At 46.0% G+C, this 24691-nt stretch overlaps 1 protein-coding gene across 3 annotated transcripts in view; it reads right to left on the bottom strand.

Moving 5' to 3' along the window:
- Positions 1 to 24691, bottom strand: part of NGEF (neuronal guanine nucleotide exchange factor) — a 107739-nt gene that overhangs the window by 65329 nt on the left and 17719 nt on the right. The window contains exons 2-3 of one of the 3 annotated variants that reach the window (XM_023510343.1): positions 13177 to 13519; positions 9499 to 9613 (exon numbers count right to left, since the gene is read on the bottom strand). The exons of 1 other annotated variant lie outside the window; for it this stretch is intronic. In XM_023510343.1, coding sequence (XP_023366111.1) covers positions 9499 to 9613; positions 13177 to 13444 — 383 coding nt within the window. In that variant the 5' untranslated portion in view covers positions 13445 to 13519. The remainder of the gene's footprint in view (positions 1 to 9498; positions 9614 to 13176; positions 13520 to 24691) is intronic. One more of the 3 variants, XM_023510346.1, reaches the window with a different exon arrangement.

Genomic DNA, 24691 nt, shown 5'->3' with positions numbered 1-24691 from the left:
TCTCTTGGCCTTTGAAGGTATCTATTTTCAAACTTGATACTGGAGTCAAACAAAATTGACAATGAGGATTTTCAAAATAAAAAAGACCTTTTTTTTTTTTTTTGAAATAGAGTCTTAGTTTGCCACCCTTGGTAGAGTGCCATGACATCATGGCTCACAGCAACCTCAAACTCTGGGGCTCAAGTGATTCTCTTGCCTTAGCCTCCCAAGTACCTGGGACTACAGGCGCCCGCCATAATGCCTAGCTATTTTTAGAGATGAGATCCTGTTCTGGCTCAGGCTAGTCTCGAACTCCTAAGGTGTTTAGACTATTTGAGTTCAGGAGTTGGAGACCAGCCTGAGCCAGAGCTAGAAATAGCCAGGTGTTGTGGTGGGTGCCTGTAGTCCCAGCTTGGCCTCCCAGATTGCTAGGATTACAGGTGTGAGCCATCGCACCAGCCTAAAAAGGCATTTTAAAAATATAATCATTTGGTATGGCCTGTAAATTTTATCTTATTTCATGACACATAACACTATGAAGTGGTATAATGAACAGGAAGAAAGTATATAATAATTACTTATTAGGCGGAAGTGAACTGACAAACACCGTTAATTACGCCATTCCTGACAACCAGACCAGCTACTGATATTCACCTTTTTGGTGACATGATGCTACGTAGAGGCCTCATATTCAAATTGGTTAGATCCTTGGAAGAAACAGTCACATCTGTTTTTAGGCCTTGTTCCTGGGAAGTGCTTGGTAATCGGTTTGGGATAACCAGACTCCATGCACTGTCTCCTCTCATCAGACCTCTAATATCAGTCGTCTGCAAAGAAGTAGGTCGTATGAAAAAGTGGGTTAAAAACAACTGTGTCAGTGTTTTTCAGAGTCAGGGAAACCCAGAGAACGGATGCTCTTGGGATAATTCGGCTGTGATCTTAAATTGCTAATTAGCCAGTACTTGTCATTTTTAAAAAATAAACAACTTGATTTCTGGCTTCAATTTCATGAGCGGCTTGAATGCCAGATGGGCAGGTTGGCCATGCGGGAGAAATCAAGCTATCACCTGTCTCTGGTCTCTTAGGAGCCTCCTACCTGAAGAATCTGTCTTTAAAGAAAATGGCTTTATCTCTCACTATAGTGACAGCATCAAAACTCAAATTGGGGTCACAGATAACTGGTTTTGGACTGTCAGGATCTGGTGTGGGTTGGTGGTCTTCAGGCCTTCCTATAGGGACTGAAAGACATGTATGTCATCAGCAGAGAGGTGAAATGCATTGAGGTCACTATAATCACAGGTGGGGAACATTAGGTCTTTCATTCATTGGAATGGCTGAGACCCAAGGAATGGCCAAGCTCATGAACAGCAGGCAAGAACAAGTCTGTTCCCCTGGAGTTTTTAGTTCAGATCTCGGCCTTGTCACAATGTGCGTCTCCAATACCAGATCCAGGTCCGAAAGTGTGGGCAGACTCCATGTCTGCCATCAAAACACTGCAGTCTCCATGTGCCCCATGTGCAAAAGTGTCATAATGTCAGTCTTTCCTGTGTTTATCTTTCTGAATTTCAGGGAGGTCACTCTGCTCTTTACTTGGGAAGCTTTCAATGGCAGAGTCAACATCCTCACGCCTCCTGTCAGGGGTGTAATGACTGATTCTGTCAGTGACAGAATGTTCCTTCCACACTGGCCCTGGCAGCGCGCTGAGATGATGCATGTCACCCTCCACGGAGAGGCATGTGTGTGACCTCCAGGGTAGTTGTGTCCAGTTGCCTGGTCACTGTAGCCCCCTGACTCTGCATTTCCTCAATTTTCTCCTCTATGTTGACTTTAATTTTTGTCACTCTCTCCATCTCAAGGCCATACCATTGTTCTAAGTACCTTTCAGTAAAGAAGTAGCACATCGTTTTCTTCCAGGCTTATGTTCTTGATCAGCAGCAGCACTCCAGAGGCAGCGACCTGCAAGACCAGTGTTGACAGAAGAAACCTCACTGCAGACTTCTCCGGAATGGTGCAGCTCTGTTTACCCCCTTCCTTTTCAGCGGTTATTTCCTTAGACTCTTAATTGTGTGCTCTCTTTTCTTGTTTTGCTCCTTGCAGTTGAGAAATTGGGGCATTCATCCTGTTTGGATTTGCTGATTGCCTCGGCTTGGTGTTGTCCAACCCGTTCCTCTCGCTCCTGTGATTCCCACAAATTACAGACTTGATTGGAGCCAGGCTGCATTTCTTCAGCTCCTATATTGCCCCAAATAACTGACTAATGACAAAACCCGGAAACAGCTTTCTTGAATAAAAGAGACAGCCCCCAACTCGCAGTGACTCAATGTTTGTCCCTTGAGTTTACAAACTGTCTTGCTGTAAGATTCTCACAGTAACAACTCAAACTAGCATGATGAACATCCCCAAGCTGCCCCCAGGGTAACTGTATGGGTACATTTCCACAGAAATACCCAATATTCCAACTGGTCTTCGCCCAGCATAGTGATTCAGAGGTGCCATGCATGAGTCTTTGGTGGCATTGAGGGAGCTCATGGCAACGGTCATTTTGAGATGGATCCAGGGATATATTCACAATATTTAGTAACTGGGAAAGTATGGCCCCAACCAGCTTCCACAGAGCTGCTAATTCCAACCATGGCTGGCATCAACCCTGGGGGTGACCCCAATGTTTAAGGCAGGCTGACCATTTTTGGAGTATTGAACTCCTGTAACTCCCTCAGGGCATCACCAGGAAAAGGCGAAGGTCACTGGACTATGTTTTAAAAAAAACTGATGCTTGTTTATTTGCAGAAAAACTGTTCTATGTGATATTTGATGATGCATGATTTTATATGGTAAATACTAATTCATAAAAGCACATTAAAGTTTTATTCTTTTTTATGTATGTATTTATCAGTTTGGTGCTTTTGCAGTATGCAATGATTTCTGGGACTAGAACCCTGACTCATGACATTGCACTTATACAAATAAAGATTAAGTTTATAACAACTTGACTTGAGAGGGTCCCTAAGGGACCAATTCGGTAATAGATTGCAGGTGAGGGGACACTAGACAGATTAACTAGGAGGTCCTCCTTCTCACAGCCAAGATTTCCCAGTGGAACAGGGGAAATCACAGTCTACCTAGAAAGACACCAGCTGTGCAACCTCAGGCTAGGACTAAATTCTGGTGAGCCTTGATTTTCTGTTGAGTTCTGCTCTGTGAAATGGGGATAATGATCAGAGAGCCTGATGAGATAGTGCGCCCATAGAGGTGCACAACAACTCCAAGTTCCCTTTCTGTCCCCTCTTTCTAGAACAGTGCTTCTCAACCTTCCTAAGGCTGCGGCCCTTTAATACAGTTCCTGCGGGTCACGACCCATAGGTTGAGGGCCGCGGCATTAGGAGGGTTGAGAACCACTGGTCTACAGTGATGGTGCTTCCCTCCTGGGGCACAGCCCAGCAGTGCCTTTGCTCCCATCAGAGGACTTTCAGCACAACCCTGGGTGAGCTGTGGACAACCCTAGAACCTCTGGGGACAGGCACTGACCACTAAGAAGAACATCACATGCCCACGTTGGTGCCATCCATGCTTCTTAAAAACGGAAGACCTGTCCTGAGCCCACCCCGGGTCTCCGAAGACTCCGTGTCCTTGTCTCCATCCTCTGCTTCTTGCCTCACCCGGCGCTCTCTGGCATTGTCTTGTGTGCGAGACCCAGCCTCTAAGGACCCCAGATGTGTTTGGGGCGCCTGGCCCAGCTCCCTCTGAGGAAGTGGGAATGGTCCCCTGATCCTGCCTCTTGCTGTTGTAGCTGAGTGCCTCAGACATCAACACCCAAGGACAGGCAACCAAACGCTTTCCCTTAGAAATGGTTTTTCTCTAAGAGACACAAAAGGCAGTCCCTGTTAGCTGTGGAGAGTTAGGCTGAAAGGTGACCCTGCCTCTGGCTGCCATTTGAGTCACGTGTAATCTGGAAGGCAGAGAAGCAGGACGGGAAAGCAGTCTGCAGAGAGAAGCATGAGTGGGCCCCACTTTCTGGAGAAAGGGTAAAGTGGCTCTGGTGAGGGTGGCCTTTTCATTCCTGTGAAGATGGACACGTCTTTTACACTTGGCACAATACCCCTCCTCTACTTGAGCAAATCTGAGGAGGTTCCTGATCTCTGCAACCAAAGCAGCCTGGAGCAGGGAAGAAGGCAGAGATGCCCACTCTCACCACTTCCATCCAACCTTGCAATGGAGTCCTCACCGTGCAATAAGGCACGAAAAACAAACACAGTAGGACCTCTATAAGACGACCACCCAAGGGATGGCAATAAGCTATGGGGATGGTCACATGCAAAAGGTCCACTGAGTACATGGGATACATGTCCAGTCTATGAAAATTAGGTCAACTTAAGGGGGGGGTCAATGCAGGGAGGTGGTCAACTATGGAGGTTCCATTGTACAAGGCACGAAGATTGCCAAGAAAGAAATAGAACTGCCTTTCTTCACAGATGGGAAGGTTGTGTGCATAGACAATCCAGTCTGTACACACAAACAATGAGAACAAATTAGAACAAATAAGCAAATTTATTAATATCACGGGATTCTAGTTAATTATATTTCTAGGCATTACCAAAAATAATCAAAAAATGAAATTACAAAACAGTGGCATTCAAAATAGGATCAAAAAGCGTAAAATACCTAGGAACAACAGCAATTAAGATGAGTATAAAATCTTTAAGTAAAAACTATAAATCATGACTAGATTAAAGAATATCTAAATTAGTGGAAAGTTAGGACATAGTGTGAACAATTTAAGTTGCCAACATTCAGCTGTCAGTGATCCCTCCAATGTTTCAAAACTGACAAATAAAAATTGAATATGTTTACCATATACAACATGTTGTTTTGAAAGGTTTGTACATTGTGGAATGGCTGTATCAAGCTAATTAGCATATGCTTTGATCCCCAGATTTATCTGTAGAGACAATGCAATTTCAACCAAAATCTTAGCAGAGTTTTTTTGGTAGGAATTGACAAACTGATTCCAAAATCTATATAGAAATGCAAAAGACTCAAAATAGCTAAGACTATCTTTAAAAAGAACAAAGTAGGAGGGCTCACACTACCAGATTGTAAGGCTTAGCATAAAGCAACAGCATTTAAGACACTGGTATTGGCATAAGGGTAGACAACGAGATCAATGAAATAGAAAACAGTCCAGAAATAGACATGCCTGCCGTCATCGGATTTTTGAAGAAAGTACCAATGCAGTTCACTGGGGGAACAGAAGACCTTTTAAATAAACAGGCTAAAAGGCGGTGCCTATGGCTCAAAGGAGTAGGGCACCAGCCCCCTATACTGGAGGTGGTGGGTTCAAACCTGGCCCTGGCCCAAAACTGCCAAAAATAAATAAATAAATAAATAAACAGCCTAGAGCTAACCAGAGATCCACATGGACCAGAGACCTAAATGTGAAAGGTAAAAGCATCAAACTCCTGTAAGAAAATTCAGCAGAGTAGCTTCATGACTTTGAAGTAGTAAAACATTTCTCAGGATAGAAAAGAACAAAGAATAAGACATTGGTAAATTCGTCTTCATCAAAATTAAAAATGTCTGCGTATTAAAGACAGAAAACTTAAGAAGGCGAGTAAGCTCAGGCTGACAGAAAATACGTGTATTTGCAGTACACATATCTACCCAAGGACTTATATTCAAGATAAAAATCACACACGAACTCCTACAAATTTAAAAAAAAAAAATGGGCAAGCAACTTGAATAGGCACTGCACAGAATAAGATATAGGAGTGGCCAATAAACATGTGAGAAGTTGTTCAACATCATGAGTCATCAGGGAAACTCAAATTAAAACCACAGGGAGAAACCACACAGTATTAGGGTGGATACATTTACAAAGACTGACAATTCTAAGTGTTGGTGAGGATCTGGAGCAAGTGGGACTTGGAAATCTTGCTGGTGGGAATGTAAAATAGTGCAACCATTTTGAGTAATTATTTGGTTGTTTCTAATGAAGTTAAATAAACATCCATCCAATACCCACTGGTGGGTATTTACTGCAGAGGAATGGAAGCATGCTTCTAGATAAAGACTTGTCTAAGAACGTTCGCAGCAACTTTATTCATAATAGTTAAAAACTGGAAACACTCCAAATATCCATTAACAGAAGGACGGATAAGCAAATTATGGTAATACTCAGCAATACAAAAAAATCTGATACACGCACATTGGCGGATCTGAACAATGTCAGGTTGAGCAAAGTCAAGAAGACAGCATTGAGGGTACCCTGTGTGCTCCCATTCATATGAAGGTTCGTAACTAGCTAAATTAACCTAACCTTGCTAGAGGTCAGATGGTCTTGTCTGAGGGTCCGGCATTGAGGTAAAAGGGGCTTTTCTGGTATATTCTCTATCTTGAGATATCTCTATCTCAGCTTGATGGCCAAATGAGTATCTCTATGCTCAGATTCATCCAGCTACAGGCCCACTTTATTGTAATGTACATCGGCCTTCAGTGAAGTACTGTTAAAATTGCATATAAAAACACTAGCCCTAGCAACAAAACAAAACAGGGAGATACAATGCTTGGGCCTCTTCATGAGATGAACACTCTAGTCTCTCTTCAGCTGTTACTGGACTTAGTGTTATGTAGGGGTTTTTGTTGTTGTTTTTGCTGGCATTTTTTTCTCTGCTAAATTTAGGTCATAAAACCTGCTTTTATGTGCACAGATGAAGCAAGAAGACAGAGAATTGTCTTCCTGGCTTAGAACAAAAGAGGATTCAAACAGGAATGGATAGTTAGAGGCTCTGGGAACGTGACTATAGGAACTGAACAAGAGATGTTCAAAATCAACCATACCTCTTAGATCAGGGGCCCAGTCTAAAAAGACAGGGATGCTGAGGCAGGGGTAAGAACAGGGATACAGTGAGACAAGTAACAGATCTGACCCTCAAATGCTGGAGCCAGGGACACAGGGAGGAAGCAGGATGAACAGAGAGAGGATGGGTGAGCACCTCAGACGGGTCACTTTGGACACCGGTGGAGGGGCTCACTGACTGTCAGTGAGCTAGACAGGAGAAACTTGTCTTTGGGGCTTTATCTTTAAGGACAACTCTCAGTCCTTGGAACCCGACAATCCATCAGGAGGTTTTAATCTAGACAATGGTCCCATAGCAGCTGTGTTATGACTCACCTTGCCACAGAAATCCAGCTCAGAGACAAGTGGCACCGTGGAGCTCTTAGTCCTGTTTTTGAGGCAGTTGAGATTGATACATACACTCACCAGAACCTCTGTGCTGTCCTTACTAAGCCTTACTAAGTGAGACAGAGGTCATGGGTGGCTAGACGTGGGCAGTGCACCCAGGAAGGCTTGCTTCTCCCTCCTGAGCCTGCTCTGGAGGTGGCACTGCCCGACTAGGCCTTGCGTGTAATCTCAGGCAGACCCTTGTAGGTTACAAGCAAATGGTCTCTTTCGCTGGGTATTAAAAAGTGCAACCCCAAGCGATTTCCAAACTGCCAGCTCCTCTCCCTCCTGGCCCAGAGAAGAGAAGCCAGGGTCAAAGCCTTTACGTCTTGCTCCATCTTCTCCTTGCCTCTAGATGCTGTTTAGGCCCTCAAAGTCTGGCCCCTGTGCGGGGTCCTTAGAGGTACCTTGCGGGGGTGTCTGAGGCAGTTCTTTGGTGTGTGCAAAGCTCTCAAGGCGGCCACTTTGTGCCTTAGCAGGACACTCTCTTGGAAGGAGTCCTTCCCAAAGTAGGTTGTAACTGGCTTCCTTCCCTGAGTCCACACTTGGCTATGAGAAATCGTGGGTCCTTGCCTTGCCTGTGGGGGAAATGCCCCTCCCTCCCTGCTAGACCCTCCCCTTCCTCCTGGACAGGCTGCTCCAGCCAGCCCACCTCCAGATGTTTCCAGGTGTAGTCAGGCTCCTGTCCCTATGCCCTTCAGATCTCAAAGATTTCCAACTAGATCTCATCACAGGCCCTTATTTGGCTTAAGACAAGGAACTAGCCCCCACGGGGAGGAGTGGGAAACTCATAGCCCCAGACAACTTTCTCCAAGCAAAACCTGGTAGCCAGTCCCTTCACTCCCCCGCTATTATCATTTGTTACAATATAGAGGCTTTGATGTGCTGACTGGCAAGTAGACACTGAGAGTCCTCCCTTCTCTGCCCCACCGAGACTCTTGCTCCAGGGTTGGATCCTAGTTGTCAATTATTTTTATTATCACTCTGTTGATACCCTCCACTGGGGGGTGAGGTAAGGGTGGCTTCATCATCTCTTGGAATGTCCCTTGTAGATGGTCGACATTTTCAGTATTGCTCTTGATACTGGGGCTCAAGTCAGATCAGAAACAACAGAAAACAGTTGACCTTACTATCTAATTTTATGTAAATAAATTGGTCTGTGTGTGCTTGTGCACACTTGTGCGTGCATGATCCAGACCCGATGGGTACACAACCTCAGGAAGCAAAGTGTGGCCTCCTCATTTCATTCTGGGATTCTGGGTGCATTGCCTGGTCCATACTTCCTCAGTGCAGATATGGGGATACCATTTCCCGTAACCATCGGGACCTGTAGACATTGTGAAGCTGCTAAGGAATGTAACTTAAATAATGAAGGTTGGGCACAGAGATTCTGACACAAAGCTATTTATCATTGTGTGGCAAACCAGCAAACATCTGAAGCTGCCTCAGCTCATAGATTTCTGTTTCCTCACCTGTATTGATTCACATCTTCTGCCTTACTGATGGAGTCAATTTACCAGCGACAGAAACAGCCCTGGCTTTAAAAAGGGCGTTTCAAAAGGGCCCATACATTTCCCAGCTTCCTTTGCAGGTGCAGGCGGCCATGTGACCCAGTTTAGCCAATGAGATCCTAGCAGCAGCCGGGTGGGGGTGGGCTTCGGGCTGCTCCTTAGGAGCGGTCCTTCCCCTGGGGTGGCCGTTCCCCTGCCAGCCTTTCCCACCCTCTCCCTGAGCTTGGATGTCGGGGCTCTGGGGGTCCTCCTGATGGATGGCAGAGCAGCAAGCTAGGAGCCTGGGTCCCTGACGACGCTGGAGCTGCATCGGAGCCCCACCGAGCTGCTCTGTCGGCGTTGTTGTAAGCAGCTGAATTCAGTGTTAACCGATATAACACCCAAACATCCAGTGAGAGGAGCAGATTAATAAATCATAATCCAGTCCTGCTATAGAATATTTCACAGTAAGATCTCATTACGAAGAGAAAATATGCATAACATATAGAAAAACACGTCTACAAAATATTGAAGCCCCCCAGGTGGTGGCAAGCCAGTGATTTTTCTTTCCTATTTCTCAATGTATGTAATATCTAAAATTTCCTGGTTTTGTGACAGAAGAGTAACAATAGGTAAAAGTTTTTTTTTTTTTTAAGGAAATTGTGGATTTTTTTTTTTTTTTAATGAGCAACCAAATATTACTTGAAAGAAAAAAAAAAGACACCCTCGTAGCCATCAAGTCTTTGCGGCAAAGGTCCCGGCTATCCCTTTCTACAGACCGGGGCTTCCCCAGGCTTTGCTGCCTCTTACCTGGTTCCCGGAGCTCCGGGGCCTGCCTGCCTTGGTATTCTCCAGGGAGGCGTTCTGCTCTGGGGGACATTCAAGGGCAGGGACTCATTTACAGGTTTTCCATTTTCCTGTGAATCTGTGACATTTAAGAAATGGAGCAAGTTAGAAAACAGGCATCTCCCCTTTTCAAGCAATTCTCTGTAAGCCTAGGTCGGTGGCAGCCACCACCCAGGAAGGGAAAGGAGTGGGGTGAGGAGGGGTGAGCCTCTTTGACTCCCAAGAGGGACTTGGCATACTTTGTGCTGTCTTCTATGACCTGGGACACCATCCCTATGAAAATTATAATCATAATGTTGCCGGACCAAGGAAGGGATGAGAGAGTAATAGTTTTATTTTTATTTATAGAAAAGTTAGTAATTTTGGAGAGCAGCAAAGATTTTTTATTTTATTTTATTTTTTGAGACAGAGTCTCATACTATTGCCCTGGGTAGAGTGGCGTGGCATTGCAGCTCACAGCAACCTCAAACTCTTGGGCTTAAGCGATCCTCTTACCTCAGCCTCCTGAGTAGCTGGGACTACAGGCGCCCACCAGGACACCCGGCTATTTTTAGAGATGGGGTCTCACTCTTGCTCAGGTTGGATTATTTTTTATTTTTATAGTAAAATTAAATATCAGTAATGTTATTTTTATGGCATATGTTAAACAGATTTTTTATAAGTTATAAGGTTACATACCTTTTTTATTTTAAAGTGATTATATTTTCAAAGTATTTTTATTTTAGATTAAATTTATAGTTAGTTAATATTTTATTGGGTGTAGAGAGTGCCCTCTGCTCTTGACTGGTATTATGGAGTTTAGTTTCTTAACTCATTTATGGCAGCAGGCCTTGAGTGAGTAAACGATCTTCAGGCTCAGCACAGAGGCTTATTCGGCCTTGCTAGGGCCTGACCAGTAGTGTTTTATATGAAATGGTTGTTCAGGTTAACAGTGGCTGGTAACATTCCCCCCCTTAGTGTTTACAGGTCTATATCTATGGACCCTGTTTTATTTTAGTATGGAAATAATAGCTATGATTTAATTTGGGGGATTATAAGGCGTTTTAGTTGAAAACTAACCTAATGAGCACAGAGGCAGGAAAGCAGACATGCTCGGGGCATTAACTCCAGGGAGAGAGTCACTTTAGAAATGAAACTGCACGTCTGGGGAAAACATTTAGGGCTGGACATAGAAGGCACCTCTAGGGGTGGCAGGAAGTGCAGAGACCTCAGTTCTGTCTGTGTTGGCATCAGCATCCTCGGCTCTGCTTGGGGAGGCCACGAACTCAAGGCTCTTTCCCCATCCACCTGTTTCCCTCCCCAGCCTCATCTCAGACACAGCCCCACATCCACCTTTTCTGCACCCCAGAAAGAGCGCCCTGACCCCCAACCCTGGCAGCTGCATCTGTTTTGCTGCTGCCTGCAACCTGCCCTGCCCAGGCCCAGAGGGCAGCACTGGCCATGGTCGGCCGCCCCACACGCTTGAAATGGGGCTGCCATGATTGAGGACGTGAATTTTTCATTTTACTTAATTCGTATTTAAAAGAAAAAATTCACACTTGATTCAGTTGTTGGGAAACTTTTAAGGATATTTGGAACAATTTGTGTATGTAAATCCACTTTTCTGACTGTACATTTTATGCGATCTAAATCAAGATCAAGTATTTCCAATGAAAACTTGGCATGCAAACCTAGGGGGCTGCAAATATAAAATACTCAACAGATTTCAAAGACTTAGTGCAAAAAAAAAAAGTAAAATATCTCATTGATGATTTTTATATTTATTATTAACCATAGGATACCATACTATTTCGCATGTATCAGGTTAAATAAAATACAGCACTAAAATTAATTTCACCCATTTCTTTGCACTGTTTGATGTGGGTACTAGAAAATTTTAAATGTCATTTGTGGCTTGCAGTGTGTTTCTGTGGGACAGCACTGCTCTAACTCACTTCTTTATCCACACAGGCTTTGGAGCTAGAAGGATCTGAATCTCAGTTCAAGCTGTCCCACTCAACTAGCTGTGTGATATTAGGTAAGTAGCTTGATCTCTCTGGACCTCAGTTGTTTTTTTAATCTGTAAAATGGGTATGGTAAGAATACCCTTGAAGGGCCTCCTACTTTGGCCACTGGATACCTATAAGTGCTTGGTTCTCTCTCTGGCCAAGTCGCCCCTCAAATGTCTTTGGGAAGTCTTCCTAACCCCACTAGAAGGGTTTAGTACTTTGCCTTTTCCATTCTTACAAATTATGACACATGGTTTGCAGTAAAATGACATCATGACAATATTTCAGATTCCTCAGGGGCAGAGACTGGGATCAGCTTTCTTTGTGTGTAAGAGTGTACTTTTAATGTTAAATATACAGAAGTTTCCCAACAGGCAGAAGAGTCATATAACGTGCTAGTCACTTGGCTTCCATGGCCATGGTATTTTGAACACCGTATTATTCTTCCTTAACTCAGTACTGATTCATGATTTGGGTAGTGTTAGGTAGGGTAGTTGGCAGCAACCACAAATTCTACTGTCATCAAGTGATAGGGTCAGCTTCCCCATCCACTTTTATCTGGGCCGTCCTGTGAGCCACTTTGACCAACAGAACGTGGTAAGGTGAATACACAAGGTCTGAGTATAGGCCTGCTCTTGCTCTCTGGGAACCCGCAGCCCTGTGAATAAGCCCGAGCCAGCCTGCTGGAGGATGAGAGACACATGCAGCAGAGGCAAAGGGCAGCAACAGAGGCCTCCCTTGGGCCCAACAGCTCACTAACTGCCAGGGAGATGAGCAAATCTATCCTCCCCCTTTCAACTCCAGAGGAGCCACCAGCTGACTCCTCAGAGGGAGCCAGACAAAGGAACCACCCAACCAACCCTCAGAGCCACAAGAAATAATAAATGTTGTTGTTTTAAGCCTCCATGTTTTAAGGGTAGTTTACCCAATATAGGGCTTAATGAATATTTTTGAATGAATTAATGGAGTCCCTGGATCTGAAGTAGGGTTGCCGCCTCAGTGCATTCAGTGTAACACATTGTCTGGTGGCAACAGCTGTGTCCCTAGGGTTAGGGAACTGGCACACACTCTGTGGCCCCAGCATACTGTGTGCCAGCCGGGGCGGGGGGGAGTCATGAGGAGAGGGGTCTGTGTGCCAACATCTTCCATTTGTAAAGGTTTCTGAACATTATTCTGATCAACAAATATATTTTGAGCAGATAAAATGTGTGAGGAACTGGTCTAAAAGATTAAGGGGTCCTGCTGCAAAAATATTCCTAAGGTTTAATCTCGTTTATTTTCAGGGCAGCAGAGACTGGCAATCTCGGTGATGGTGAGAGAATAGGCTAGGACCTTACTACTGAGGAATTTCTGTTCCCATGTGACCCACCAGCGGGCAGCCCCCAGGTCTCCTCCTAGGATGCTTGTGCACCTGGGGGTTTTGCTGAGTTCTAGAACAAGAATCTCTTTCAGATAGAAGCAAGTGTAATTGTATAACTCGGGTCAACACTTTCAAACACATCATCATATTGGGGGGATTTGAATTCTGTAGGTAGTGGTTTTTACTTTATTGGAACTGTCCTTGATAATTTTCTGTGCTGTTTATTCTCATCTAATGAGGACTTCCAGCACTGATGATGCCAACTAGATGTAAAGGAACAGCTGGGACACTAACCTGCAAGGCAGGTGGCATTCCGGACAGGGGTGTCTTTGGGCTTGGTATTGCTTTTGTGTCTTACAGCACGGTTGAAGATTGAGTTTCTCTGAATCAGGGTGCAGCGATGGGGTCCTTTGTCATGGATCTCCTGGTCAGCACAGGAAGTCTTCTCATTTTCTGAGAATAACTCAGGCCTCACCGTGACTGGTTCACCATTAATTTTCTGTGAGCCACGCACTGATTTCCTTTGGGTCTTTTCCAAATCTTCAGATTCCTCGGTCTCCATGGAAATAGATCCTACTGTTTCTCAACAGAGCTACTGGAGGTCAACAACCTCCACAAACTTCTCTGGTTTTGAGTGCTTTAGAATAGAAAGAGAACGGTTTTCAGTTAGAATCATCAGGCTAAATCTTCTATTCAGAGTACGGGATTCTGCTCTCATCGGGATTTGATGAAATTTGGAATAATCTGCACATTCTGGCTTTCATGTCTTTGTCAGCAAAAATTACAGCTTAATCACTGCGATTTGGGTGCATTCAGCTATCATTTCATAATTGGGGCTTGTTTATATTATTCATAGGATGCACTTTTGAGGGGAAATGACTAAAGTGGCTCGTATAACTACTTTCAAGTAAACATTTCTTGAACATTCAAGAGAAAAAGTAGCAAAAGTAAGAGAGACTAAATGTGTGGACACAAAAAGCAAGATGAGAAAGGCCTGTCGGCCAGCGCTGGGTCTCACAGGCTTAGAGATGCTCAGCCTTGAACTTGTAAGGACAGCCTTGCCATCAGCTGGTGACCACGTCTGGTTGGTGCTTTAGTGGTCTCCCTCATAAAACATGATATGGCCACCTGGGATGATAAGGCCCCCAGCCCATGACCATCACCCCCTGTGGCTGGAGTAAGAGAATGGTCACATCTGAACCAGCACTCTCTTCACAGGAAAAGGGGTTACATCAGGAACAACACAGGACTGTCCTGGCAAACCCCATCTTCCCAGCACGGCCCTCCTTCCAGGCTAGGGGTGCTCTGAGTGAGTCGAAGCAGGTGGCATGGTGCACAGGACAGGTGACAAGTTGGGGGTTCTGCGTAGTTCTCACCCACTTGAGGGTTTGGAGCCTGGGGTCCTGGGGACTCCACCAAGGCTTCAAGGGTACAAAGTGTGTGTGAGCATGTGTGGTTTTCTGGGTTACATGTCCAGAGTGCATGTTTTGAAAGGCGGTAGAGACTCAAGAAAGTTTAAGAGCCACCTCTTTGCCTGTGTCTTTTGTAAAACAGGGAGAAGAGAGGGCTGTTGCTCGTGGTGGCTTTGGGAGGAGTGGGGGAGGCAGCATCCCCACGGCTGGGGGTGGGTCAGGCTGTCCAACAGTGTTGCCCCTGCCACTCAGGGAAGTGGGACGGAAGCTGGATTTGGCTACGAGTGCACCAGTTTCAGGATGCTGTCCTGGAAGGTGGTCTGCAGGCTGGCTGGCTGATGAAGCCTGGCTGATGAAGGCTGGCTATTGCTAACTGGGCCTCTTTCTGCTCTGATGAGGTGGATCCCCAGGGCCTCTGTGTCATGCCTGTAACATGGACGTTGGCATTCGAGGTTATTATTATTATCATTATCATCACCATTATTATTTCAGGCTGCATTTTAAAAACTGGAGGTATAATTTACATAGAGTAGAATTTACCCTTTTTAGAAGTTTTCATGACCCTCTATAGTTCTTGTACACCATCACTACCACCACCACCAAGATACAGAGCGGTTGTATCACCCCTGAAGTTCCCTTATGCCTGCTGTAGTCAGCCCCGGCCATGCCCTGGCCCCTGGAGCTGCTCACACTGGTCTCTGTGTGTTGTCAGCCTTTCCCTGACTGTCATGGACATGGACATGGACATGGACATGGACCTGGACCTGTGGGCAGGTGGCCGCAGCATCAAGCTGCTTCAGCCTGGCGTGCTGCACTTGAAGTTCAGCCTGATGCTGCCTGCGTCACAGGCACAAGCACACCTCCACATCGCCAAGGGCGCCAGGCTGAGAGTCAGGGGACCTGGGCTCGAATCTCCACTTCTACGGCCTAGAATCGCCTGGCTAACACTGGGCATGTGTGAGCCTCAGTTTCTCACAAGGAAACAGAGGGGTGGGTTTGTCAGCAGTTCCTTCTGGCTAATTCTGTGACCTGCAGAGGCTCACAGAGCCCTCAGAGGGATGCTTGTGGTATGACAAGAGCAGAGGGGATTGCTCTCCAACAGTCCCGTTTTCCTCCAATGAGGAGGCTCTGAAACCCTGAGAATACACATTCCCATATCTCACTATCTCTAAGACTATTTCCTCCTGCCCCATGAAAAACTTGTAAAACTCTCTAAAAGAACCTCTAATCTCTCCTCAGTTATTGACTATTTCCGGCAGATGTGTTCTGGGCCTGGAATACTTTCATAATTGCTCTGCTCTGTCTTTATCCATTAATGAGAGTTGTTTAAGGGAAAAAACTTACAGGTCTCGGTGGATGTGGATAATGAAGAGGGTAAGTTACACATACGTGGATTCACCCTTTGAACAGTACATCCAGGCATGTAAATACTAAATACTTGGTGAGATGAATCAAAGTTAAAGCATAAAAGGGGTGGGTAATTGGGAAGCCCCCCTTAAATTCCGCAGTAGCTTTAAGCCCTGTGTTCTTTCTACTCCAGAGCTGACTTCAGGGTGGAGGTGTGTGGGGCTGGCCTTGTGATCGGAGGGCAGGGAGGGCTGGTGGTGCTGCCACACTGGCACAGTGTTCATTCATTCAGTCCTTCACTCAGCAGACACTGGGCACTGCTGGCGGATGACACACGTGTTTGTTGTGTGTCTGTCCTCACTCCCTGTCAGCGACTTCTCAAGGGCAAGATTTGGTCCATTTGCATCACTGCTGCCTCTGACACCCGGCACACAACAGCACTCTGTAAGCACCTCTTGTTTACAACAGACGAATGGATGTTACCTTCACCAAACCTCACAACCTCTGTGTGGGCTCAGTGTAACAATTATTCCCATTTTATGGACAAGAACGCTGCAGCTCCCAGAGCTCTGGTGACCTGCCACTATCACAGTCACACAGCTGGTACATGATGTGGCGAGGGTCATGCTGTATCTCTCGGACTCGTTTGTTGAGTGGGTCTGAGTCCTATGCAATGTGGTCAAAAGGCGCTGCTGTGATCTGCCTGAAGGCAGGACTGGATGACTCAGAGCAGGAGGGGCTCTGTTCTGCTCTCTCCCTGGTAGTTACGTGGCTTTGGGCTGAAGGCTGGGGGTCCTCCCTGCATGAGTCAGTGGCCAGAGAAGTCAGGACACGTGGGGAGAAGGTGGGAGGCTGGCTGCAGGCCCAGCTGCCAGGGTGGGAGCGGAAGGCTCACAGGCATCCTGGGGACTCAAATTCAAGTGCAGAAATCACCAGGGCTCTGACTCAGGAGGTCCGGGGTGGGGCCTGAGACTGCATTCCTGACAGGCCCTCAGAGGATGCCGGTGCTGCCTGTTCCTGGAGCACCCATAGGCGGGGTCCAAGAAGAGCAGCCAGTGCGGTGGGAGGAGCCACGGGGGTGGGGTGACCAGTGCAGAGGGAGGAGCCAAGCAGGGTGGGGCAGCAGCCAGAAGGTGCCACTCATTGCTTTGGCCAGAGAGTGTCTGCTGCAGGCCAGAGGCAAGTGAAGCCTGGCTGGGGAAGGGCTGGGGCAGGTGAGAGGAGGTCTCCAGGGAAAAGGCCAGGGGACTGGAATAGGTCCTGTGACGAGGGGGCTGGAGCAGGTCTTGTCCCTCACTGTCCCATTATGCCACTCGTGAGTGGAGTGAGGAGTGGGGCTGAAGGTGGAAACCAGAGGAAGGGGGAAAGACTCCTTTCTGGATGACAGACCTTTAGCAAACCCATGCAAGGCACCTGGGCACCTGCTCTGAGTGTTCTGTCCCTCTCTGTGTCAGGAACAGTCTGGTAAGGTGGGCCCAGCCTTCCCGCAGCTCAGCAGGGGCCATGGGAAGGAGAAAATGACTGCAAAGCAGAGGCCGGTGGGGAGACCTTTGCAGAGAAGGTTCTGTTGAGGAACAGCTCACAGGGAGGCCACAGCTCTGGGGCCCAGGACAGGGAGAGCTTTGCTTGAGGTCAGTCCCTGGCTTTGACTTCAGGGAATGTGGGCTGTGCAGGCCAGGAACTGTCCATAGGTGACACCGAGACCTCATCAGTCTCTTCAGGGAGGGGACACAGGACGCCTATGGAGACTGAGGTGTGTTAATGTCGTGAGTGGGGCATGTGGTCAGGAAGGGTGGCCTGAGAGTGGGTGGGACAGTGAAGCGGCCTTAGCTGTGACAAAAAGGGCTTGAATGCTCAGTCCTAGGGGCAGGTAGTCTCTGAGGAAGTTGGGGCTTACTGAGGCAAAATGTGCCCCTCTGGCCCCTTAGAGAGAGCCAGTCCTGGCTGAGCCCAGGGCACCTGCATCATAGCCAGTCCTGGCTGAGCCTAGGTTTACTCCTGGCCTTGAATTTGTACCTTAGCCTTTTCCCAGGTAAAAGGCATGGTTGCCTTGGGGTGTCAGCAAGAAAGGCTTTTCCCCTTCCTGTATCAAAGTGGGTAAAGCTAGAGGGGAGGAGTGTAAACAGTGGAGGGAAATTGGGAAGCTTCTAATTTGGCAGAAAAGCTGGAAGGGAGCTGCCCCAGGAGATGGTCTGTGTCTGGGGATGGCCTGCACTGAGAGGCTAAATGGAGCCCTGGAGGGTTGTAGAAAAAGGAAAGGCCACAGGAGGACAGCTGTCACCTGCCCCTGAAGATGGCCATTCCTGGGAGCATTTTGATGTTCTAAGCATGCACAAGGGTGAGAAGGGGATGGAATTTCCAAGAGAAAGAGAGAAAGATCCTGGTTAAATTTAAAGTAGAAATTCAGAAGCTAGGGAGAGAGGGTGGGGAGGGGCAGGAGGAGAAAGGGGACAGACGGAAGGCAGCTGGGAGCCAGGATTTGCTGGCTCAAAGAGTGGGGCTGTCTCCTCTGCATTGTGGCCACTTGAAAAGATGGAGGACCCCAGCTTTGAGGGAGGGAAGAGGGGTTGATACAGAAAGTGGCAGTTTGGTACCTGGCGAGTGGGTGGTAACCCTTCCTTGTGTAAATACTTGAAGGCAAGTAGAGGGTGGGCACATGGGGGTGGGATTACCAGGTTGGGCAAGGTAGTCAGTAAAGCCTCTTTGAGTTGTCTGAGCAGAGGCTGCAGCAAGGATGCCAGGAGGGGGAGACCCTGGATAACAGGGGCAGAGCTTCCCCAACTGGATTTCATAGCTTGCTCTTGGCTTAAGGGGGAGAAAAGTAACTATGAACCCCTGTTTTCCTTGAGGTTGTTGACCTAATATACTGGAGAAGGAAGCAGGGGCTCAAAAGAGAAATCTGCCTGAGATCAGAGAGAGATGGTGCACATGGCCAAAAGCGGGGCTTGAAAATGGTCCGTTGGATGGGCCAGCATAGAACTAACCAAAGAGAAGGTAAAATACAAATGACAGAAACAACTCATCGGCCACCAACTTAGTAATCACTGTTTCTAGTCCAAGTGACCTCTCTTTTAGAGATGAGAATGCTAGAACATGGCGAGATGAAGGAGAGTTCTCAAAGCCATGCAGCTGCTGAACCCTAGCTGAGCCCGGAGTCTGTAGCTATCCTCTTCCAATGGCCCTGTTGCCACCGATTATATATCCCAGCAGTCTGGAACACTGAGGTGGATTAGAAACTGTGGCAAGATTCATGTGCGAGAGAAGGGGTTTGTCAAAGGAGAACTGCATTCCCTTTCCTGGTGATGCTACAGAAATCACTGGATTGACTTTAAGCCTGGGCCCTAACTCTGACGCCAGGGCTACAGAGAGGCTGAGTAAATTTCTTTTTTACAGGAAGGAGTTCAGATTGCAGACAGTGCTGGTGTGCATGTCTGCATATGACCTGCAACATGCAGAAAGCCCTGGGGAAGAAGCGAAGTCAGAGAAAGAACAAACAGACATTCCTCTGGCAAAAGTGGCCAGCATGGAGAGTGAAAGGGGGAAGAGGTACAGCGATGGCACATTTACTGCAGGAGCCCAGGCACCAATGAGCCATGTCCATGTGGGTGGCAGAGGAAGGAGAAGTGTCTGGGGACGCTCAGGTGGGAGAAACCTGCAGGGCTTCTTGGTGAGTCACACCTACAAATGATAATACCTCACTAACTGGGTTTTACTAACTTGACATAATGTGGTTTACTTCCCAACCTGATTCCAGTATAGCATCACATGAGAGAGAAGCAATTTCAGGCAATAGAACTTCCAAAGGATAACATTTTATTTTTTATAAAGATACACACATATCTTCTATATACTTATAAATGTTGTGTATGTATACACATGTGTGTATATATTTTTTTTGTTTACTTCTTGAGATAAGAAGTATCTGTCACCTGGGCTAGAGTGCAGTAGTATCATCATAGCTGACAGCAATCTCAAACTCCTGGGCTCAGGCAATCCTCCTACCTCAGCCTCCTGAGTAGCTGGAACTACAGATGTATGCCACTATGTCCCACTAATTATTCTTTTTTTTTTTGAGAGATGGAGTTCTTGGTCAGGCTGACCTCAAACTCCTGGCCTCAAGCCATCTTCTTACCTTAGCCACCTAGAGTGCTAGGATTATAGGTATGAATCACCTCTCCTGGCCCCCTTTTATTTCATATTTATAGAAAAGCTGAAGATGATGAGATTTTAAAAGCAGCTCTTCAAGGAAACCAAGGGCTCTGGGCACATAATTAAAAAATGATAGAAATGGAATTCAAAATATGGATGGTGAATAAGATGAATGGAATTGATGAGAAAACTGAAAACCTGCAAAAAGAAGCCCAAAAAATATTTTAGGAAATTAACAAAAAAGTCACCGAGGAACTGGACAGGATTAGGAAAGATATAAGGAAGCTTAAAGAAATGAAAGAGTCGTTCAGAGAGTTTCAAAACACAGCAGAAAGTTTCAGCAACAGATTAAAGCATGAAAAAGGAAAAGTCTCAGAGCTTGAAGACAAAGACTTTCAAGCTAAGCCAGTCATTTACAGAGGCAGAAAAGAAGAAAACAAAGGTAGAGCCATCTCTTAGAGAGATTTGGGACTGTGCAAACATATAAATTATAGGTATCCCTGAGGGAGAAGAGAGTGCTAAAAGCATGAAAACTGTAGTTGAAGGTACTATTGTAGAAAATATTCCAAGTGTTGCTAGAGATTCAGACATCTAGGTACGTGTACTACATGGTCATTGAACTCTGGGAAGACTCACTGCCAGTAGAACAAGGCATATAGTAATTAACCTGGCCAAAGTCAAAATGAAACAGAAAATTCTACAAGCAGCTGGATGTAAACAACTACTGACCTACATAGGAAAGAAAGTCCAGCATGCTAACAGCAGACTTCTCAGCAGAAACCTTAAAAGCCAGAAAGGTAGGGGACCTTACCTTCAATCTTAAATAGAACAACTGCCAGCCTAGAATTTTGTAGCCCTCAAAACTAAGTTTCATATTTGATGCAGAAATTAAATCTTTTACTGACAAACTTTTTTTTTTTGAGATAGTCTCACTATGTTGTCTGGGTAGAGTGATGTGGCGTCACAGCTCACAGCAACCTCAAACTTTTTGGGCATAAGCGATTCTCTTGCCTCAGCCTCCCAAGTAGCTCCACATCTGGCTCTTTTTTGGTTGTAGTTGTCGTTGTTTGGCAGGCCTGGGCTGGATTCGAACTTGTCAGCTCTGGTGTATGTGGTTGGTGCCCTAGCTGCTAAGCCACAGGCACTGAGCTCTGACAATCAAACTTTGAGGAAATTTGTGACAACTAGACCTGCCTCACAGGAAGTACTCAGATCTATATTATACACAGATCAGCACATTAGAACCCCCACCAGTGTAAAACTATACAGAAGCTACAGGCCAAAGTCTAGATACCACAATGGTCCAAGAGGTAAAACACAGCAAGAGTGCTGCACAAGATGAGAAGAAATCCACCCCACACCTCAGTTCTCTCAATAAATAGGAATGGCTTGATCTCCCCAGGGGAAAAAATGCAAACCAAGTATCTGCTCTCTCCAGGAAATGCATCTAACCCACAAGGAGACATCCCGACTCAAGGGTTGGAAAACAAGATTCCATCCAAATGGAAACCAAAAGAAAGCAGGTGTAACAATTTTCATCACAGAGCGGCATAGACTTCAAATCAACAAAAGTAAAGAGAGAGAAAGATGGGCTTTATATATTAGTGAAGGGAACAATTCAACAAGAAGACATATTAATGCTAAATATTTATGTGCCCAACACAGATGTTCCCAGATTTCTAAAGCAAATCCTACTTGAGCTAAACAAAATGATAAACAACAGCATTGTAATAGGCAGGGACTTTAGTACCCCTCGGACAGAACAGGACAGATCCTCCCAGCAGAATATAAACAAAGAAACAATTGACTTAAACAGGACTCTAGAACAAATGGATTTACTGGACATTTACAGAACGTTCTACCCCCAAACTACTGAATATATGTTCTTCTCATCAGTTCATGGATCATTCTGTAAGATCAGTCACATCTTAGGCCACAAAACACATCTGAACAAATTTTTAAAAATAGAAATTATATCATGTATCTTCACAGATCACAGTGGAATAAAATTAGAAATCGATTCCAAAAGAAACACTCATCCTTATAAGTCATGGAAATAAACAACTTACAGCTGGATGATACTTAGGTCAAGGAAGAGATAAAGATGGAAATCAAAAAGATTCTTTGAACTAATTGATAATGGGGCCACTATGGGATACAGCAAAAGCAACACTGAGAGGGAAAGTCGTGGCCTTACATACCCACATCCAAAAAACCGAAAAGAATGAATCAATGATGCAATGCATCCTCTCAAGGAACTGGAAAAGGAAGAGCAAACCAATCCCAAACCCAGCAGAAGAAAAGAAATAAGATCAGAGCAGAACTAAATGAAACCAAGAACAAAAGGACCGTACAGACGATTAATGAAGCAAAAAGTTGGTTCTTTGTAAAGATAAACAAAACTGCTCTCTCTTCTCTTCTCTTCTCCCCCACTCTCTCTCCTCCTCACTCTCCTCTTTTTCTCTCCCCTTTTCTTTCCTCCTTGGTGCCGATCTGCAGCCTCCCTCCCCCACCAATAAAGACCTTTCGTACCAAAAAGAAAAAAAAAAGATAAACAAAATTGGCAAGCCTTTGGCCAGATTAACCAGAAACAAAAAAGTAAGGACTCTAATAAACTCAATCAACAGTGAATAAAGAGAAATCACAATTGATAGCACAGAATGGGCAAAGGCAAAATTGCATGGAAACTATATAAAGCAGGAAGCATAAAACAAGTGATAGAAACGTCATACAACACAGGGCAATATTTCTTTCTGTGGTTCTGGAATTGCTATTAAGGCCAAACAAACGAGTGCCAGCTCAGTATAGCTGGCAACCCCAGGGACTGCTGAAGGCTGCCCCCTGCAGTAATCCCCCCCATAAAAACAAAGGAGGAAGAGAGGAGCTTGGTGTTACTCTTGGGGGTACCATATTCCATTCAAAGAGGAAGGTGGTTCCAAGGGAGCCCTGGAAAAGATGGGGACCCCTGCAGGAAGGGGAGGCTCCCAGCTGGGAGCTTGCAGGTCTGTGGACCTGTGAGCCTGTGCTGGAGTCTCCTGTGAGAGGGCTCTGGTAGCTTAGGGCTGTGGTGCCTTGTCCTTTCGTCATCCCACCTGTGCTTCCTGGGATGTGGAGATACACTGAACATATCGGGACTGGGGCTGGCTTTGGGTTAGAGGGTTTATGCAGGCAGGACCTGCTGGAAGACTTTGTACCATGGGGCTCAGAGGAACTGTGGCCCTGTGTCCTTTAAGGAAGTCCCCCTCCCCCATCTTTGTTCTGCATGGTCTTTGGAGTAGTCCTTGCACAAAAGACCCTGGAGACTCCTAAGGGTCCTTGGCGCCTCAAGGTCAGCAAGTGGCAGGGGTTGGGGGCTGCCCAAGAGGAAGCATGTACACCCCTCTGGGGCGAGAGGGAGTTGTGGTGGCCTCTCTGGGTGGGGTGTAGTCCAGTGTGTGTGTGTGGAGGGGTTGAGATTAAACACTAGCTCAAGACAACTCCATAGACCCCATCAGGCTGATGCAGAGGGACCCCTCCAATCACGATGCATAACTAGTCAAGGAAGGAGACCTGGACTTGCTGGCCCATGCCCCTCTCCGTTCTCCTCCCCTAGGGAAGGATTAGAGGAGAAGGGGTTTCCCCAGGACAGCTCATCTCTCACTCCCCAGACAGTATAATCTCTGCTCAAGGCAGGGAGAAGAATTTTGAATAGTATGAGATCAAACTTTGGAAAATTTGAGCTCAGATGAGCAAAGGATATAAACAGATAGCTCACAGGAAGGTTAATAAAAATCACCCTTAAAAACTCATGAGAAGAACTCAGGAGGCTGAGGTGGGAGGATCATTTGAGCCCAGAAGTTCGAGGCTACAGGGAACTATGGTGATGCCACTGCATGCCAGGCTGGGCAACAGAGCTAGACTCTAGGGAAGCAGGGGGGACAACTTGCGAAAAAATTTTCAACCACCTGTCTCATAATAAAAAAGAAAATCCAAATCACACTGAGATGGCTTTTCTCACTTATATATATCAGCAAAAATTTAAACTTTGCAAAGGAGTTGATGAAGCCAACAGGCAGCCCCATCATGGCTGGTGAGATTTTAAATTGATTCCTTCTCCATGGGGCAGTTTGGCGACATCTGTCGAAATAAAAAGCAAGGCTGGGCATGGTGGCTTATGACTTTAATTCTAGCACTTTGGGAGGCCAAGAGTTGGAGACCAGCCTGAGAAAGATAGCAAGACACCCATTTCTACAAATAATAATAATAACAGTAATAATAATAAGCCAGATGTGATGATGATACACACTTGTAGTCCCTGCTACTCAGGAAGCTGAGGCAGGAGAATCATTTGAGCTCAGGCATTTGAGACTGCAGTGAGCTACGATGATGCCATTGCACTCTAGCATGGGCAACAGAACAAGATCCTGTCTCAAAAACAAAACAAAACAAAACTGCTTTGATTGGCTATGGGTCTGCCTGCACATACAGAGAGTGGCCCAGGTACAGGTGACTCACTCTGGTGTCATCCAAGTGAGTCATGGCAACATTGTACAAGAGCAAGTGCTTGGGACTGGAAATAACCAAAATGTCTATGATCAAAAACTGGTCACACAAATTAGAAAATTCTAAACACTTTTTAGAAGGTCTGGATGCAGTACTCATTAAGAAGGGATCCAGTGGGTAGGGCGCCAGCCCCATATACGAGCATGGCAGGTTCAAACCCGGCCTCCGCCAAACTGCAACAAAAAAATAGCCAGGCATTGTGGTGGGCACCTGTAGTCCCAGCTACGTGGGAGGATGAGCAAGAGAAGGACCTAAGCCCAGGAGTTGGAGGTTGCTGTGAGCTGTGACGCCATAGCACTCTACCTAGGGCAATAAGTGAGACTCTGTCTCTAAAAAAAAGAGAAGGGATTCTAGAATAT

Source organism: Otolemur garnettii, unplaced genomic scaffold, assembly GCF_000181295.1.
Source record: "Otolemur garnettii isolate 467f Iridium unplaced genomic scaffold, OtoGar3 scaffold00013, whole genome shotgun sequence".
Lineage (NCBI taxonomy): Eukaryota > Metazoa > Chordata > Mammalia > Primates > Galagidae > Otolemur > Otolemur garnettii.
This window is presented reverse-complemented; position numbering and strand designations above follow the sequence as displayed.